Genomic DNA, 19,688 nt, shown 5'->3' with positions numbered 1-19,688 from the left:
AGTTACTGTCCAAGACCAATCGGAATAGTGCACATATAGAGACCAATTATGATTGGCTGAATGGACACCAGTCAGAATTTCTGAAACAATTCCAGCCAGTGTAAGTGGCAGCCCTCCAGCAATGAAGGAAGCTTCTGGGATTAGAAAAGAAAACATTATTAGACCATTGTTTTCCACCTCACGTACAGAAACCCCCATGGTGTCTGCGCGCGTGCACGCTCACGTGAACGCAAGCACTAGGCCACAAAAAACCTGTGGCAGCACTTAGAAAACCCCCTTACTAAAAGTCGAGCAGCTACGCATGCGCTGCTCTAGGCTCGACCTAAAAATTTTCAGCCCTATAAGCGATCAAAAAAAGGTGTCTTCTCCAAAATATATGTTTTGCTAGATACTTTCGTGCTTTCCAAGAGTATTTATAAAATGGGGTAAGTAGACACCCCCTTTGAATCAGTCATAGTGTGTGTACACACCCACACCCACACACTAACACAAACACACACACACACCACCACCACCACACCACACACAGCACACTACCTGCAGCCGTCGAGGCCAGTCCCCTGTGTGATCTTCTTACGCCCCAGAGGACACAGCACTTTGTTGGAAGCCGCACAGGACGTGCAGGGCGTGCTCACGTTCACCTTGTCCATCTGGGTGCACTGGGTGGGAGCAGAAAGAAAGGCACCTGTTAATGATATGCGTTTCATTCTATAGATAATCCACCCTGTGGTATTAGCCTTAAAAAGGTCATCATTGTAGGAATAATCATGGTAAAACTATGAGGGAATGACGATCAAGTGTTATGGGAATTAAATATTAGATTCATGAGATGGTTTTCTTAATGTTAAAACTTTTACAAATTATATGTTATCCTTTATAATGAAAAAATGCTACAGGTTAAATGGCTCTTGTTATGACATTAGTATCATATATTAAATATTCCTTCTAAAGTAAGAAGCTTCACTGTTCAAATGTTATTATTAATATATATATATATATATTTATATATATATATATATATATGTATATATACCATCGCAAGTTTGCCTGCAAGAAAGGAGGAGCCCACAAGCAAGGAAAGTTTCAGCCTTTTAATTTCCTTGTTGGAAGCAGCAGTGAAATGGATGCAAATTTCAGCAACAGCGTAGAAGTCCAGCCTGACGCGGTTCGTATCTCAACTTCATCAGAGGCTCGGGCTTGTACTCAAAGGCAAACGATTTTTCTGTCAGATACACAGCATTATAACTCCCGCCTCAGTGGGCGTGGCCAGTCAGATGGCATCCTGGTATTTGTAGTTACCTGTCCTCCCCAGTGGGTAGCCTGCCCTTGGCACACATCTTTGTTAAAAATTAACCACAGTGGGGTGTGCTGCATCACATCGCAAGACGCAGCTATCCTTTATCTGCCAACAAGAGCCCCTTGCTCCCTCTCGGTGGCGCTGTAAGGCGTCTCCATGGTGGGTTACCATAGCCCCAGGAAGCACACCCCACTGTGGTTTAATTGAACAATATCAGGACTCCGAGGCAGGCGACTCACTAGAGAAAGACAGGACACTACATATACCATGAGGCCATGGTTTGGGACACGCCCACTGAGGCGGGAGTTAAATTACTGTGTAGCTGCCTGGAAAATGTTTGCCTGGGAGTATTTGAGTCAGTGCCTCTGAAGAAGTTGGAAAACGAAACGCGTCAGGCTGACTTTTTGAAGCTGCTGCTGTATTAGCATCCATTTCGCAGGATGCTTTCTACAATGAATAAAAGCCGAATCCCCTACCTTGCTCGTGGGCTCCTCTACTTTGCAGGCAAACTTTGTGTTTGTATATATATATATATATATATATATATATATATATATATATATATATATATATATATATATTACCTACTGGCGGTCGCCAGTAGGTATATATAGTTAGGATTTTTTCTCTATGGGATTTTTGAAAATTCTATGTCTAATAACTTTGGCGTTTGTGGACGGAATTGGCTGAAATTTTCAGGAAAATGGAACATTTTGTTTCTGAGCAGCCCCTGAAAATTTCGGGGGGGTTCGTCAAGGGGGGGCCGAGAAAAAAGGGGGGTCCCAAAAGGCGTTTTTCCCATGTTAATTTCCATAGGGCGGTTGGACTCACTTTTAGCTCGAACGCCTGAATGGATTTGCACGAAACTTGGCAAAATTGTAGGGACTGGTAGCCCGATGAGCCTTTGCTAGGTCTCAATATATGTGCTCCAGTGGATTTTGAGAAATTAACGTTCAAAAAAAGATATATATCTGTGACAGCGCTCCGGGCAGCGCTCCGCTTCGCGTACTTTTCGCGTTACGGAGCTTTGCGAAGCGAAGCTGATTGGTTCTCCGGCGTCTGTAAACATTCCAAACAGTCCGTAGCGGCCGCCATCTTGTCTCTCGGTAGGATCGAGAGACAAGAGGAGGCCAAAGCGAAGGGGCAAATGACCATAAGGGGGCATAGTAGATCCTCCCTGACCCCCTAGGTTTGATGTGGAGGTTTTAAAAGGGCACCGCGGGGCAAAAAAAAAATAATAATAATAATAATCGAACGGCTGAATGGATTTGCACGAAACTTGGCAAAATTGTAGGGACTGGTAGCCCGATGTGCCTTTGCTAGGTCTCAATATATGTGCTCCAGTGGATTTTGAGAAATTAACGTTCAAAAAAAGATATATATCTGTGACAGCGCTCCGGGCAGCGCTCCGCTTCGCGTACTTTTCGCGTTACGGAGCTTTGCGAAGCGAAGCTGATTGGTTCTCCGGCGTCTGTAAACATTCCAAACAGTCCGTAGCGGCCGCCATCTTGTCTCTCGGTAGGATCGAGAGACAAGAGGAGGCCAAAGCGAAGGGGCAAATGACCATAAGGGGGTATAGTAGATCCTCCCTGACCCCCTAGGTTTGATGTGGAGGTTTTAAAAGGGCCCCGCGGGGCAAAAAAAAAAAAATAATAATAATAATCGAACGGCTGAATGGATTTGCACGAAACTTGGTAAAATATTAGGGACTGGAAGCCCGATGTGCCTTTGCTAGGTCTCAATATATGTGCTCCAGTGGATTTTGAGAAATTAACGTTCAAAAAAAGATATATATCTGTAACAGCGCTCCGCTTCGCGTAACGGAGGTTTGCGAAGCTGATTGGTTCTCCGGCGTCTGTAAACATTGCAAACAGTCCGTAGCGGCCGCCATCTTGTCTCTCGGTAGGATCGAGAGACAAGAGGAGGCCAAAGCGAAGGGGCAAATGACCATAAGGGGGCATAGTAGATCCTCCTTGACCTCTTAGGTTTGATGTGGAGGTTTTAAAAGGGCCCCGCGGGGCAAAAAAATAATAATAATAATAATCGAACGGCTGAATGGATTTGCACGAAACTTGGCAAAATTGTAGGGACTGGTAGCTCGATGTGCCTTTGCTAGGTCTCAATATATGTGCTTCAGTGGATTTTGAGAAATTAACGTTCAAAAACAAGATATATATCTGTAACAGCGCTCCGCTTCGCGGAGATAAAATTATATCTGTATTACCTAGCTGTTGCTAACACCAGTTAGCGACGGCTAGTAGGAGATAGCGACCATCTTGGGCTCCACTTTGCATGTGAGTGATATTTATCACTAATGACATGCAAAGTGGGCATGCCAAGATGTTAGCGACTGGAAACAGTTGCTAACATCGCTATCTCCTATTATCAACTTTTGGAAATATTCGCGATAAGCGCGAATATCTCCAAAAACTAACACCTGCCCTGAGCAGTTCTTAGCCATGTTATCCAATGGGAGGTGGATAACATGGCTAAGAGCATTAGCTCGGTAATGCATGAATATCGCTGAGTTTTCAGCGATATTAATGCATTGCGGTCGTTTTTTATCGTATTTGCGATAAACCTTGATAATAGCAAGGTTTATCTGCGATAATTTCTGATGATGCTTAGCGGTAAAAAAATCGTTGCTAAGCATCGTTAGGGATAAATATCGCTTAACTTTGGTAATATGCCCCAACGTCTGTTAACGTTCGATTCGAAGGAAATCAGGAAGTGTTGAAAAACATTGTCTGCGCCATCTTGTCTTTTTTCAAATGCCACACTTTTGTCGTGCACGGCAGCCATTTTAGATGCCTTGACCAGACCCACTCTGTGCACGCTGTCGATCCTTAGCATGGCTCCCCACCCTCGCAAGCATCTCTCCCAGGCACTGGTCACCCCCGCTCTCTGTCTTATGCATGGGTAATAAACCTCCCCCCATCTGCGCTGCTCTTCCCTGAGAATCACACCCTGTGCCCGCCCGACACCTCCCTTTCGCCCTATTCACTACCGCACCCTCTGACACTCCTTTTCCTCTATGTCCGATTGTCCAGGCCGGTCCTAGGGTATCAGCTAGCCCTGCAGATGTAGTTTATGGCCCCAGCTGTAAAGAATCACCCCTCTTCAAAGGAGTTATAGTAGATCAAGGCCCACACTCGATGAGATCCGTCACAGCAGACGCGTTCCTATTATCTGAAAACCATCCTGTATTGTGATTGGGGAGGGGACCGAGCCTGAAGCGGAAGATTCCAGGGATGACTCTTTGTACATCAAAGTTTTTACAATTATGTGTCACATTAAAAATATATAGCACTCCAACAAAGTAGTAAGATTATAAAACTTTAATAACTTATAAATATATACAAGAAAACAAAAACAGTAATAACATATAAACATTTTTAGGGAAAAACAACGAAGTAGCGGTCGGCTGTGCGAATAGTCCCAACGCAGCACAACGTCCAGATTTCTGGCGTGGGGCGTCGCGGGGGGTGGGTCATCAGTAGCAAACTGTTGTGCGAATAGTTCCAAGGCAGCAGAACGATGGCACCAAGGTGATGTCCAGTAAGTTGCCGCACTGGTTTTGGTATCCTACAATGCTGCTCCGAATAACGGCGTGGGGCGCCCCGGGGGAGGCGGCGTGAACGGGCCTCTCCAGGTGGAGTCTCGTCTGTTGTAGTGGGGCGCCCCTTTACCGTTTCAGTTGCCATTCCGTCCGCTTTTGGTCCACTGTGTCAAAAGCCGCAATTCAGCTGAGTTGCGCCCACTCTTGCGGTGCAGCGATAGGCGGCTGTCACAGGACTCTCAAAATGGCGGCAGGCTGTTTCCTTTTTGGGCCTGGTCCACTGAAATGGCCCTGGGACACCTTGGAAATCGGACGCTTGTCTGCTAGGTCTTGGACCCCATTCTCGAAAGCGTCCCCTCCGCCTTGAGGATTCATCAAAAGTTTTGGGGGCCCCCGACTCCTGTAGGCTTCTGGTGGGGAGCGGCTGCCATGATTGCTCGCGGAATGACTACGACGGAGCCACGAGATGGTGGTGCTTTCATGGTGACGCCAGCTTCAGTCTGAAACATCCAGAAACAAGGTGGGGCTTTCATCGTTTGGGGAAAAAAAAAAGTTTTCATCCAATGAAAAGTGTTGTTTTTAGGTCATATGATCAAGCCTTCCATCATTAGGAAACCAAAAGTAAAATGAACCAATGAAAAGTTTTATAAACAAGTCACATGACCTGTTATGCGGCATAGGGTATAAAATGCGGAGAAAATACGTTGGCACGTGAGGCGGCGTCAGTAGCGGACCGATGTGCGAATAGGCCGAAGGCAACACAACGCGCCAAGATCCGGATGGCACCGAGGTGGTGTCCAGCAAGGTGCAGCACTGGTGTGGCCATCCTACAATGCTGAAAGTCGGCGTGGGGCGCCCTGTTGGCCTGTGAGTTCGCGTCAGTAGCGGACCGATGTGCGAATAGGCCGAAGGCAGCACAACGCGCCAAGATCCGGATGGCACCTAGGTGGTGTCTAGTAAGGTGCACTGGTGTGGCCATCCTACAATGTTGAAAGTCGGCGTGGGGCGCCCCGTTGGCCTGTGAGATGGCGTCAGTAGCGGACCGATGTGCGAATGGGGCCAAAGGCAGCGCAACAATGTTTTCTGAATAGAAGACACCACAAGGCGCTGAGATGCCAAGATCCGGATGGCACCGAGGTGGTGTCTAGCAAGTTGCAGCACTGGTGTGGCCATCCTACAATGCTGAAAGTCGGCGTGGGGCGCCCCGTTGGCCTGTGAGTTTGCGTCAGTAGCGGACCGATGTGCGAATAGGCCGAAGGCAGCACAACGCGCCAAGATCCGGATGGCACCGAGGTGGTGTCTTGTAAGTTGCCGCACTGGTGTGGCCATCCTACAATGTTGAAAGTCGGCGTGGGGCGCCCCGTTGGCCTGTGAGATGGCGTCAGTAGCGGACCGATGTGCGAATGGGGCCAAAGGCAGCGCAACAATATTTTCTGACTAGAAGACACCACAAGGCGCTGAGATGCCAAGATTCGGATGGCACCGAGGTGGTGTCTAGCAAGTTGTGGTACTGGTGTGGCCATCCTACAATGGTAAAAGTCGGCGTGGGGCGCCCTGTTGGCCTGTGAGATGGTGTCAGTTGCGGACCGATGTGCGAATGGGGCCAAAGGCAGCGCAACAATATTTTCTGTATGGAAGATACCACTAGGCGTTGAGATGCCAAGATCCGGATGGCACCGAGGTGATGTCTAGCAAGTTGCTGTACTGGTGTGGTCATCCTACAATGCTGAAACTCGGCGTGGGGCGCCCCATTAGCCTGTGAGATGGCGTCAGTAGCGGACCAATGTGTGAATAGGCCGGAACCAGCACAAGGCGCCAAGATCCGGATGTCACCGTGGTGGTTTCATAGTTGAGAGGCACTTCATCTGCAGTGGGGCGCCGAGATCCGGATGGCACCGAGGTGATGTCTAGCAAGTTGCTGTACTGGTGTGGTCATCCTACAATGCTGAAACTCGGCGTGGGGCGCCCCATTAGCCTGTGAGATGGCGTCAGTAGCGGACCGATGTGTGAATGGGGCAAAGGTAGCGCAAGAATATTTTTGGAATAGAAGACACCACAAGGCGCTGAGATTCGGTTAGCACAGAGGTGGTGTCTAGCAAGCTATGCAGCTGAGTTGCGTGCGCACTTGCGGCGAATAGGTCGAAGGCAGCACAACAATGTTTTCTGAATAGAAGACACCACAAGGCGCTGAGATTCGGTTACCACCGAGGTGGTGTCTAGCAAGTTGCTGCACTGGTGTGGCCATCCTACAATACTGCTCCGAATAACGGCGTGGGGTGCCCGAAAGGGGGGGGGGAGGCGGCGTGTACGGGCCTTCCTAGGTGGAGGCTCGTCTGCTGTAGTGGGGCGCCCCTTTACCGTTTCAGTTGCCATTCAGCTGAGTTTCGGCTGCTCTTGATGCTACAGCGACAGGCGGCTGCAACAGGACTCTCAAAATGGCGGCCTGTTCTTTGGATTTGGGCCTGGTCCACTAAAATGGCCCTGGGACACCTTAGAACTCGGACGCTCGATTTTTTTTCCCTTTCCTGTACATGCAAAAAAAGGTGATGCCCGGTACGTTACACGCTTCATCTGCCACGATGAACTCTCCAGAGGAACCGAAAAAAAATATAGTTATGGTAACTATACCATGCATCGTCATATGGAGAGGTGGCACCAATTAATTATAGTGCTGCATAAAAGAGAGATTTGGAGGAGAACCCCTGACCTGGTAGTACATTCATCAAAGAAGTGGCACTGACAGCATCAGAGGCAAGGGAAACGGTCCCACATATTTAGAAGAACTTTGGAAAGATTAAAATGACATGTTTAGATTGTGGCAAATTAATTTCATGTGGACAGATGAGTGTTACTCTAATAAATACAGCATATGAACATCATCATAGTCGATGGTTGGTAGAGACATTTTGACTATATCCTGGACCTGCCCGTCCTCGCCCAAAATGGCGCCGGAATAAATGGGACTCGTAACTCCTTGTTGTGTACTGGTTGCAGAACCTTGAAATCACGAGATACGTATGCAGTTTTGAAGCACATGGCGGGCGGGGACGAGAATTGATTGAATATTTCGACATCCCTATTGATATTAAGTTCTGATGTGTTATTGATTACTGTACTATTGAAAGTTCGAATTAACGTCACCCATGGTACTTGCCCGCAAATGTATATCTAGATAATTTTATTGTAACTGGCCCTGTTGTATTTTAATTATAAAATGTACGTCCACCGATTCCGTAACTGTTAGACACCTTAGTTCTTGCAACCTAATGGCCCGCCCGTTACGTTCCTCTACAGTGTAAATGTCTACTCATCATATACGATTACAGTTTGCTCCGTGGCCGGCCCACGTGGTTATAGGCTCGTATTTGTATAATGAAATTTTCACAATAAAGGTTTTTAAAAGAAAACATGGTAGTAGTATATACATTGGTAAAGTTTTTAATAATAGTCACTGTTTTAGAATCATTAAAAGGCAAGTGAAATAAAGCAGACCAATTACATGAAGGGTAAAAGGTATAATACGAAGGAACGCAGTAAAGATAAATGGTCAAGGGCTGTTGTGTTTTCTACTCCTGCAACATAAAGTGATCGATAAGAATCTCATATTCAGGCGTATCGGCGACTAAGACAGCAGGTCGACCCTCTTTTGCTCAACGGCTCCATCATGGGACGAAGAAACGCTCTTTTTCTCAAAAAAAGAATATATTTTACTTGCAGGACAGTTGTAAATTTTCCGGGAAAGTACATTAGCCTGGAACATTATAACATATATTTAAGAAAAAATAATGTTCGGAAGTAATAAAAAGCGTAATTTTTAGGTCATATGACCAAGCCTTTCATCATTAGAATAAGAAAAGTAAAATGAACCAATGAAAAGTTTTATTAACAAGTCACATGACTTGTTATGCTTACGTTACGCGCTGCGCGCCCCGGATGACTTCCGGATGCGCTAACGCGGCGCGTCATATGACGCATTACGCGACAACGCAGGTCCAGAATATAGTCAAAATGTCTCCACCAACCAGCGGTCGGAACACAACCCCTTTCAGCAGGCTAAATAGTTCTGTTAAATGACAACAGAAGGGACAGGCAACAAGAACCATCAGTCAAAGAGGGGAGGGCTAGTTCTTCTCTACCGGGTTACATTGGGGCGCTACCGGAACTGATCGAATTGGTAGTCTACAGTGTTTCTGGATGTTTCAGACTGAAGCTGGGGTTAGCATGAGAGCAGCACCATTTCGTAGCTCCGTCGTGGCCATTCCGCAACCAATCATGGCAGCCGCTCTTTATCGTTATTTTGGGCGGGGTGGGTGGCGGAGCCGAGCTGTTTGGCAGCCATCATTGTGTGGAGTTCAGTTCATCTCACTAGTTTTGTATTTGTCATGAGGGGTTGTTCCTAATGTTTCTATTTTAGCGAGGTCAAAAAGAGATCCCATTAGTGGCCTACTGATTTTGCTCGATTCCTTTTCTTTTTTTTTTACACGATTTTTCGTTATCTGCAAAGACTAAACAGAGTATTGCGACTCTGTGTTTGTTTGTAAATAGAGAATGAACCAAAGAGAACCAATTCTAAAACAGTAAATACTTGGATAACAATCAATCAAATGGAGAGAGAAGCAGGCACGACGTATTACAACGGGGGCAAAGGCCTGCGTTAACTACCCTTCACTATGTGCAAAGAGAGAGTACTCCTAATAGAAATGAGGGGGGGGGCACCATTCAAAGCAGATCAGTGTGCATAAACACGAAAATGTTTTCACTTAGCACGTACTTGACATTCGACAGCTTATGATGTTTGCTATTAAAAAACCATTGAAATTCACTGAAAAAACCATAGGTTATAGACCATATATAGTTAGGAATTAGCATTTACAAAACCTTGAAAATTCACTGAAAAAACCATAGGTTATAGACCATATATAGTTAGGAATTAGCATTTAAAAAACCTTATTTTACTCACACAAAACCATTGAAATTCCATATATAGTTAGTTGCACTAACTATATATCGCGCACCCGCAATCCACTGCTGATGATGTCACATATTACATCATTCATGACATGGTCAGTGACATCACTGATGACATCACTGATGACATCTCAAATGACATCACTGATGACATCTCATTTGACATCAATGACCACATCACTGATGATATCATTCATGTGACAATACAATGCATCTCCTCACATTTTAATATAACCTCTGTTTCACCCAGTGTTAAATACAGAGTATAATTTTTGAAACCATTGACACACCAATACTAGTTACTACATACGTACTCACTGATTCCTACGTCTACACACACATTCACTCATTCACCCATACAATCATTCATACATACAATCACTCATCTTTACAACACTATCATATGCACTCATACACCTATACAGACACTCACACTCTGCCACTCATCCATGGAGTTACTCACACACCTAGTCAGTCCTGTAAAGAATCAATCACACTTCCATTTTCTTGTCTATACAGTTAAACATAGAGCACCTTACATTTTCAAACATATACTAACACATACTTACTTTCTTATACAATCATTGATACAAGTACACATTGATCTGCACAGAGTCACACACCTCCCAGCCAGCCACACACACACTCAGTCTCCCATACAAATACTTGGACAATCAATCAATAACCCATATAGTTAATCATATAGCTACTGATCAACACATGCAGCAGTTTACAGAACAACAGACATAATGATGCACAAATTAAGACAGTTTAGTCACTAACCCATGCACTCAGTGAGACACATTTAATCACTCACTCATACATTCAGTCATGCACCTACTAAATCCTTCGTCCAGACACTTATACATCTACTCATTCTTCAATATGTAAAACATATTTAAACTTTACAGAAACACACAGTCACTGGATGATGTCATCAGTGATGTCATCAGTGATGTCATTTGAGATGTCATCAGTGATGTCATCAGTGATGTCACTGACCATGTCATGAATGATGTAATATGTGACATCATCAGCAGTGGATTGCGGGTGCGCGATATATAGTTAGTGCAACTAACTATATATGGAATTTCAATGGTTTTGTGTGAGTAAAATAAGGTTTTTTAAATGCTAATTCCTAACTATATATGGTCTATAACCTATGGTTTTTTCAGTGAATTTTCAAGGTTTTGTAAATGCTAATTCCTAACTATATATGGTCTATAACCTATGGTTTTTTCAGTGAATATATATATATATATATATATATATATATATATATATATATATATATATATATATATATATATATTTTTACAATACAAGAAGGGCGGCACAACCGGATACTTTTCAAAGGGTATTTATTTCACCAACACTCCACCGACGCGTTTCAGCCTCACGGCTTTTCTCACGGTCAGCAAGTCCCTTTTTGCTTTCTCTTTTTATACTGGCCCACATGAGCCTCAAAGTGGCATTGTGGGATATGTAGTTTTAAGGCAAACATAATTAAAAACAAAGTAATAGTTGAAAAAGGACTAGTGCGTTCTGTTTACAAAAGTATAGTACTTAACGTCCACAGTGCAATTCCACTTGGGGGTAACTTGAGATCCATTATTATCATATAAGTATGACTTATGTTTTTCAAAAGTTCACAGTCTTGTTTGAGGTGTCGGGTATAGTACCCTGGCGCACATTTAAGTTACACTGCAGTTCATTTTTACTCCAGATGTATGTGGAGATCTTCCCCAAAGTTCATTCCTCGCGGCTGTTTCGTGCGAAATCGAATGATCAAACGAGATTCCATTTGTCGAAGGAGGCGCACTGTATCTCCCCCTCTTTCAGATTTGTTCAACATTTTCAGTCCGTAGAAAGACATGGCTCGCCAATCCCCATTTTGGCATGTACTCAAATGTTTAGCAGTAGCATACAGCATGTTTGAGTTTTTTACTGCTCGGATGTGCTCCAACATTCTCTTTTTTAGCATGCATGTGGTAGATCCAATATATTTCATGCCACATTTACATTCGACCACATACACCACGTTTTTCGATGTGCAAGTAATGTATTGATTTATCGACATATATTTGCCGTCAGGTTCCATCACCCTCTTCATTTTTTTGCCTATTTTGCATGCTTTGCATGTTGCACAGGGTTTGAAGCCTATGTTCTGATCAGTCCACCATTTGGGTTGTTCTTTGCTCTGGAAGTGACTTTTGACCAATAGGTTTTGAAGGGATGTATTCTTCTTGTACGTGATAGATGGAAACTTGCCCGCTAGTGGCCCAACATCTGGATCGCTGTTAATCAAATGCCAATATTTTTTCATTTTCTTGGCAATTAGCTCGCTTTCTTTACTATATGTAGTAATGAATCTTGGTGGATCCTTTTCTTGTTGTGGTTTTGGTTTTTCCACTAGCGTTTCTACTCTGCTGATTTTATCCACTTTATTTTTGCAGTCTTTCAGAACATAGTCCTTATATCCTCTCGACTGGAATCTCATTTTGCTTTCAAGAATGTTCTTTTCGGCATCTTCTGGTTTGGAACAGTTTCTTTTGAGTCGTACAAACTCCCCATATGGAATACTTCTCAGCAGTGGCTTGGGATGGAAGCTGCTGCCATGGAGAATGCTGTTTGTTGCTGTTTTCTTCCTAAACAGTGTGGTTTCCAATTTGCCATTTGAGATATAGACTTTGGTGTCCAAAAAGTCTATCTCCTTTTTGTTGGTTGAACATGTGAATTGAAGACCTATTTCGTTCTGGTTCAGTTTGGTAAAGAAATTTCTGAATTGTTCATCAGTTCCATTCCAGATCAGAAACAGGTCATCGATGTATCTGACCCATAATACTATACGATCTGTTTCTTCTGGGTCAGTGTTGGTCCATGCTATCATTTTCTCCCAGTATCCCATAGTGATGTTTGCATAATTCGGAGAAAATGAAATGCCCATGGCTGTGCCACACTCTTGCTTGTACAGATTGTTATTAAAAAGAAACACGTTGTTAGTGAGGCATAATTGTATCATTTGTAGTAGCATCGCCGTATGTTCCAGTTCTTTTATACTTCGCTGTTGCAAAAAATATTTGCACGCTTTTAAACCTACATCATGCCGTATAGATGTGTACAGCGACACAACATCAATAGTCACTAGAAGATACCCTGGGTTCCATGAGGTGTCCATTATAATTCTCAAAAAGTCTCCAGTGTCTTTTAAGTATGATGGCATACTCTGTGCAATAGGAGCGAGGAAAGTGTCAACGTACCTAGAGACCTTCTCATACAATGAGTCACAAGAAGAGACAATCGGTCTCCCTGGCGGATTGATGAGTGTTTTGTGAATTTTAGGTAAGAAATAGACACACGGAGTGATGGGAAATTCCGTGGTCATATATTTCAACTCCTCCTCATTTATCAATCCCTTGATGCGCCAAGTTTTCAGTTGTGCGTGTAAGTCAGACGTCATTTTCAATATTGGATTATTTTTCAATTTGCTGTAGTGTTGAGATACATTCAACTGTCGTTCCGCCTCCAGAATATAATCACTCGTATCTTGGATCACAATATTCCCCCCCTTATCGGCGGGTTTTATTGTTATGGTGGCATTACTCATCAGATTTTGTATGGCTTTTCTTTCTTTAAGTGACATATTTTGTCGTTTGTTATCCTTTACTTTAATCAATTTGTCGATTAAAGTAAAGACAAGGGATTGATAAATGAGCACTCATCAATCCGCCAGGGAGACCGATTGTCTCTTCTTGTGACTCATTGTATGAGAAGGTCTCTAGGTACGTTGACACTTTCCTCGCTCCTATTGCACAGAGTATGCCATCATACTTAAAAGACACTGGAGACTTTTTGAGAATTATAATGGACACCTCATGGAACCCAGGGTATCTTCTAGTGACTATTGATGTTGTGTCGCTGTACACATCTATACGGCATGATGTAGGTTTAAAAGCGTGCAAATATTTTTTGCAACAGCGAAGTATAAAAGAACTGGAACATACGGCGATGCTACTACAAATGATACAATTATGCCTCACTAACAACGTGTTTCTTTTTAATAACAATCTGTACAAGCAAGAGTGTGGCACAGCCATGGGCATTTCATTTTCTCCGAATTATGCAAACATCACTATGGGATACTGGGAGAAAATGATAGCATGGACCAACACTGACCCAGAAGAAACAGATCGTATAGTATTATGGGTCAGATACATCGATGACCTGTTTCTGATCTGGAATGGAACTGATGAACAATTCAGAAATTTCTTTACCAAACTGAACCAGAACGAAATAGGTCTTCAATTCACATGTTCAACCAACAAAAAGGAGATAGACTTTTTGGACACCAAAGTCTATATCTCAAATGGCAAATTGGAAACCACACTGTTTAGGAAGAAAACAGCAACAAACAGCATTCTCCATGGCAGCAGCTTCCATCCCAAGCCACTGCTGAGAAGTATTCCATATGGGGAGTTTGTACGACTCAAAAGAAACTGTTCCAAACCAGAAGATGCCGAAAAGAACATTCTTGAAAGCAAAATGAGATTCCAGTCGAGAGGATATAAGGACTATGTTCTGAAAGACTGCAAAAATAAAGTGGATAAAATCAGCAGAGTAGAAACGCTAGTGGAAAAACCAAAACCACAACAAGAAAAGGATCCACCAAGATTCATTACTACATATAGTAAAGAAAGCGAGCTAATTGCCAAGAAAATGAAAAAATATTGGCATTTGATTAACAGCGATCCAGATGTTGGGCCACTAGCGGGCAAGTTTCCATCTATCACGTACAAGAAGAATACATCCCTTCAAAACCTATTGGTCAAAAGTCACTTCCAGAGCAAAGAACAACCCAAATGGTGGACTGATCAGAACATAGGCTTCAAACCCTGTGCAACATGCAAAGCATGCAAAATAGGCAAAAAAATGAAGAGGGTGATGGAACCTGACGGCAAATATATGTCGATAAATCAATACATTACTTGCACATCGAAAAACGTGGTGTATGTGGTCGAATGTAAATGTGGCATGAAATATATTGGATCTACCACATGCATGCTAAAAAAGAGAATGTTGGAGCACATCCGAGCAGTAAAAAACTCAAACATGCTGTATGCTACTGCTAAACATTTGAGTACATGCCAAAATGGGGATTGGCGAGCCATGTCTTTCTACGGACTGAAAATGTTGAACAAATCTGAAAGAGGGGGAGATACAGTGCGCCTCCTTCGACAAATGGAATCTCGTTTGATCATTCGATTTCGCACGAAACAGCCGCGAGGAATGAACTTTGGGGAAGATCTCCACATACATCTGGAGTAAAAATGAACTGCAGTGTAACTTAAATGTGCGCCAGGGTACTATACCCGACACCTCAAACAAGACTGTGAACTTTTGAAAAACATAAGTCATACTTATATGATAATAATGGATCTCAAGTTACCCCCAAGTGGAATTGCACTGTGGACGTTAAGTACTATACTTTTGTAAACAGAACGCACTAGTCCTTTTTCAACTATTACTTTGTTTTTAATTATGTTTGCCTTAAAACTACATATCCCACAATGCCACTTTGAGGCTCATGTGGGCCAGTATAAAAAGAGAAAGCAAAAAGGGACTTGCTGACCGTGAGAAAAGCCGTGAGGCTGAAACGCGTCGGTGGAGTGTTGGTGAAATAAATACCCTTTGAAAAGTATCCGGTTGTGCCGCCCTTCTTGTATTGTAAAATTAATTTTGGGGCTCTGATCCAGCCCTCGGGTCGAGCACACACTGCTGAGCGCGCTCATGCCTGAAAGGATCGTTTTGTCTAACAATATATATATATATATATATATTTCTTCAACAAAACTCCACCAATTCTGGAAAGATGCAGGACACTCGTAGTTCAGTAGTATCAGATTTATTCAGCAGATGAAAAGTTACGACGCGTTTCGCCAATACGGCTTGATCACGCTCGTCTGCCTGTAAACACAGCCATTTTTTTATACATACAACACCCTAGTGCATAGTTACAAACTTGGAAAATAAGCAGCCATCTTGGAAAGGTAAAATGTTAATAGTAAATATTTGATAACCCATCCGGGTCATTGTTCCTGACATTCATATAGTTCAAAAACGTATAGCATGAATTATGTATATATTTAAACCAAAGATATTAGTTGCGGTAAAAAAAAAATATTATTTTTGATCACATTAAGTCTTTCGAACCTCCAAATTGTTATTAACATGTCAGAATCTCGTAAATGCATAATTCTATCATCATTTACATATGTAATCCTTGATATCTTTCTCGGGAGAAACAGCGTGAATGATAAAATCTCATTCGCTCCTGACTTATCTTACGCGCCATTGGTTGCACGTTGTTATGGCTGCGTGCTGTCAACAGTCGGGTTATTCGACAAAATAAAACATGCAAATCTGCCCCAGTGGGCTGAAAACCTCCCAATTGTCAAAGTCACGTGAAATGATATAAACCCCAGTGGGTGATTCAGTTCAAACAATAATACTGCATTGATAGATTCTTCCAATATAGTCCAATAGCTTCTGCTACCCCAAGTTGTGTGAAATCTAAAAACAATACAAAGATTGTGTTAAAATCAAGAAGACTACGGATACAATATTACATTCAATTAGCTACAGTCTATATGTGAACACATTTTCATTCATATAGATGTACAGCAAGTTCTTCACTCATATTAAATCCTTTCGGAGTCAGACACTCGAAATCCACAATATATTTCGATTCGAGTTTCCTAAGTGACAATTCACGATTGCCTCCTCGGATCCCCAAATCAACACTGTCAATAACCACTAACTGCACCAATTTCTCATCTTGCATGTGTGCTGAGAAGAAATGTCGCGCTATAGGATATTGTCTATTGTTGTTATGTATTGCGCGAAGGTGCTCCAGTACTCTCTTCTTGGCCTCATGTTTGGTACTTCCCACATACCATTTATTACATGGACAGATGAGCACATATACACTATATGGTGTATTGCATGTTAGATGTTTACGTATTGTGAAAGTCCTATTTGTAGTGGGTACAAGAAGAGTCTGGCAATCATGACTAGATTTACACGCTTTACAACGCCTGCAACATTTAAAGCCAACATCCTGATTTGTTGTATTTGCAGATGTGACATAATTTCTACTTAGTTCATCTCTTAATGATCTCCCTTTCCGGAAAGTTATTTGTGGGTTGTCACTCAAATACTTTTTAAGATGTATGTCAGTATGCAATACATGCCAATGTTTTTCGAATATTTTGCGCACCTCACGTGCTTGACCTGAAAAAGTAGTGATAAATCTCACTTGGTTTGCATCATCCGATGTAACTCTAGGAATTAGTAATTCATCTCTTGTTTTCAGTGCTACTCTTTCCTTGGCAGTGTTGATCATATTCGGACTATACCCCCTATTCCGGAATCTAAGACACATTCTCTTCTCTTCATCAAGAAATGCACTCTCGGTACTGCAATTCCGTTTGGCGCGGAGTAACTCGCCGTAGGGAATGCTGTAAACCAAGCTACGGGGATGGCAACTGTTCGCATTTAAAATGCTGTTACCAGCAGTTTTTTTGCGAAACAGCTTGGTGACCAGCTGCTTATTCTCAACTTCTACAAGAACATCGAGAAACTCAAGTTTTACATCACTGATATGTTCAGTAAATGCAAGATTCAAATTGTTGGTATTTAACTTCTGTATAAAAAGTTTCACAGATGTCTCATCCCCATTCCAAATAAAAAAAATGTCATCTATGTATCGCAGCCACAGGGCCACGTTGTTAAAGTCTGCCATCTCACTGACAACCTGCTCCTCCCACCAGCCCATGAATAAATTCGCATAGCTGGGGGCGAAGCAGGTTCCCATGGCTGTGCCCTGTGACTGACGATACAAGATGTTGTCAAAGAAAAAAAAATTATTTCTAAGACAGAAATCAATCATAGATATGATCATTTTCGAGTGTTGCAAGTACGAAACAGAGCGTGTTCTTAAAAAATGTTCGATGGCTTTCAGTCCCTGCTCATGAAAAATACTCGTATATAGACTTGTCACATCTAGTGTGACAAGAATAAATTGATCTTCCCAATGAATCCCATTTATGGCGGTCAAAAAGTGGGTAGTATCTTTGATATACGATGGGAGAGCGACCACATACGGTCTGAGGTAGTGGTCGATATATTTAGATGTATGTTCCAGTAGTGACCCAATTGAAGATACAATTGGACGTCCTGGTGGAACTAGGGGGTCCTTGTGAAGTTTAGGTAGTAAATATAACATGGGGGTTCTAGGGTGGGCACAGTATAAATATTGAAACTCTTCAGGTTCAATTAATCCCACATCTTTCCATTCCAACAACAAATCCCTGAATGCTAGATTAGATTTCAACAGATCTTCCTGATTTGTTTTACAATAACAACTCACATCATTAAGTTGTCGTAGCCCCTCATTAATGTACTGGATTTTGTTAAGCACCACAACGTTTCCACCCTTGTCACTTTGTCTGATGACAATACTCCCATCACATTTCAACTCATCAATGGCCAATAATTGGCTAGTGGTAAGATTTTTCTTTCTACCAGGTACTTTTTGATAACGTAATTTGGTCAAATCATGTAAAACACCTCTTTCAAATACATCGATGGCATCACATTGAATTAATGGAAGAAAAACTGACTTGGGTTTAAATTTGGTTCCAGGATTACGTCCCAAATCAGTTCCCCATGTGTCCCATTCAGAAGTATTATGGGCATTGTCCGGGTCGGAACTCATAACATGTAATAGTTCCATATCATTCATGTCAAAATTACTGGCAGCTGATGTCATACTCACAGATTCGTTGCTCTTGGGTTTCGTTGCAAACCATTTCTTGAGTTTGAGTTTTCTTGAAAATAGAAAAAGATCAATGCGTGTTTCTGCAAAATTCATATTCAGAGACGGACAAAAAGATAAACCAAAAGCCAAAACTTCTTCTTCTTCCTGAGTAAGGACCCTGTTTGATAAATTCACAACTGTCATACTTGATTCTGTTGACGGCTCCTTGTTGCCATTCCCACTGGAGCATTGTTTCCTTTTGCACCTCCTCTTTTTGGCTTGTTTGTTGCGGTAGTTCCTCCTCTGTTTCCCCGTCCTCTGCCCCTTGGAGATCGTGTTTCCTGGAACATTTCTGTCCGATTTTTGCTTAGCATTTGGAATTGTAATAAAAAATTCGGATTCCTGGTATTCTCCACTATTGCATCTTGATTTGCTTCTCCCGTCGGGGTATCAGAGACATTGCCGTCTGAGACATCACTTTCTGTTACATCTTGTCTTCCAGCCGGTGATGGTTTGATCATCGCTAGACCTGTTTTTTTGTCAAATAAATGATCATATTTTCTTTGGAACGTGAGGGTTCGTCCCGCTTGGTAATCCTTATAATCTCTAATGAATTTACGCTGTTTTTAGCAGTAATTTCGCTTTCCAACTTATCCATTCTCACCAGTAGTTTTTTGATGAAATCCTCCAGTTCATCTTTAGTCATCATTGTACTGATTTCCAGTGTCAGTTGCTCAATCTCTAATAAGAGTTTCGCTCTATCTTTAATGGCATACTTGACCAGAATTCGCATCATAATCATAGAGCAGGCAGCTGAGTTGTCAGACCATTCCTGTAGCATTTCTGCATCTGGATTCTCATAAGTTGGGACTGTAAAAACTCTTAATCCCCGCGGTACTCTTTTTACTTCAATGTATCTTTGTAGGGATTCCGCCTCCCACCATTTTGACAGTTCTTGTTTGTACAGTCGCTCCAGTTTGTTTAGTTTAGATTGCAAGTTCAGTTCTGTTCCCATACTAGAAACAGTATGTATTTCATCCAATGTA

The 19,688-nt window shown here is 42.5% G+C and overlaps 1 protein-coding gene across 1 annotated transcript in view; it reads right to left on the bottom strand.

Moving 5' to 3' along the window:
• STAB1 (stabilin 1) overlaps window positions 1–19,688 on the bottom strand; it is a 769,578-nt gene that overhangs the window by 650,980 nt on the left and 98,910 nt on the right. Inside the window, exon 3 of the mRNA XM_078661896.1 lies at window positions 538–659. Coding sequence (XP_078518022.1) covers window positions 538–659 — 122 coding nt within the window. The remainder of the gene's footprint in view (window positions 1–537; window positions 660–19,688) is intronic.

The sequence above is a fragment of the Lissotriton helveticus genome, chromosome 9 (genome assembly GCF_964261635.1).
Source record: "Lissotriton helveticus chromosome 9, aLisHel1.1, whole genome shotgun sequence".
NCBI classification, from domain to species: domain Eukaryota; kingdom Metazoa; phylum Chordata; class Amphibia; order Caudata; family Salamandridae; genus Lissotriton; species Lissotriton helveticus.
The sequence above is the reverse complement of the archived record's forward strand: the minus strand, read 5'-3'. Positions and strand labels throughout refer to the sequence as shown.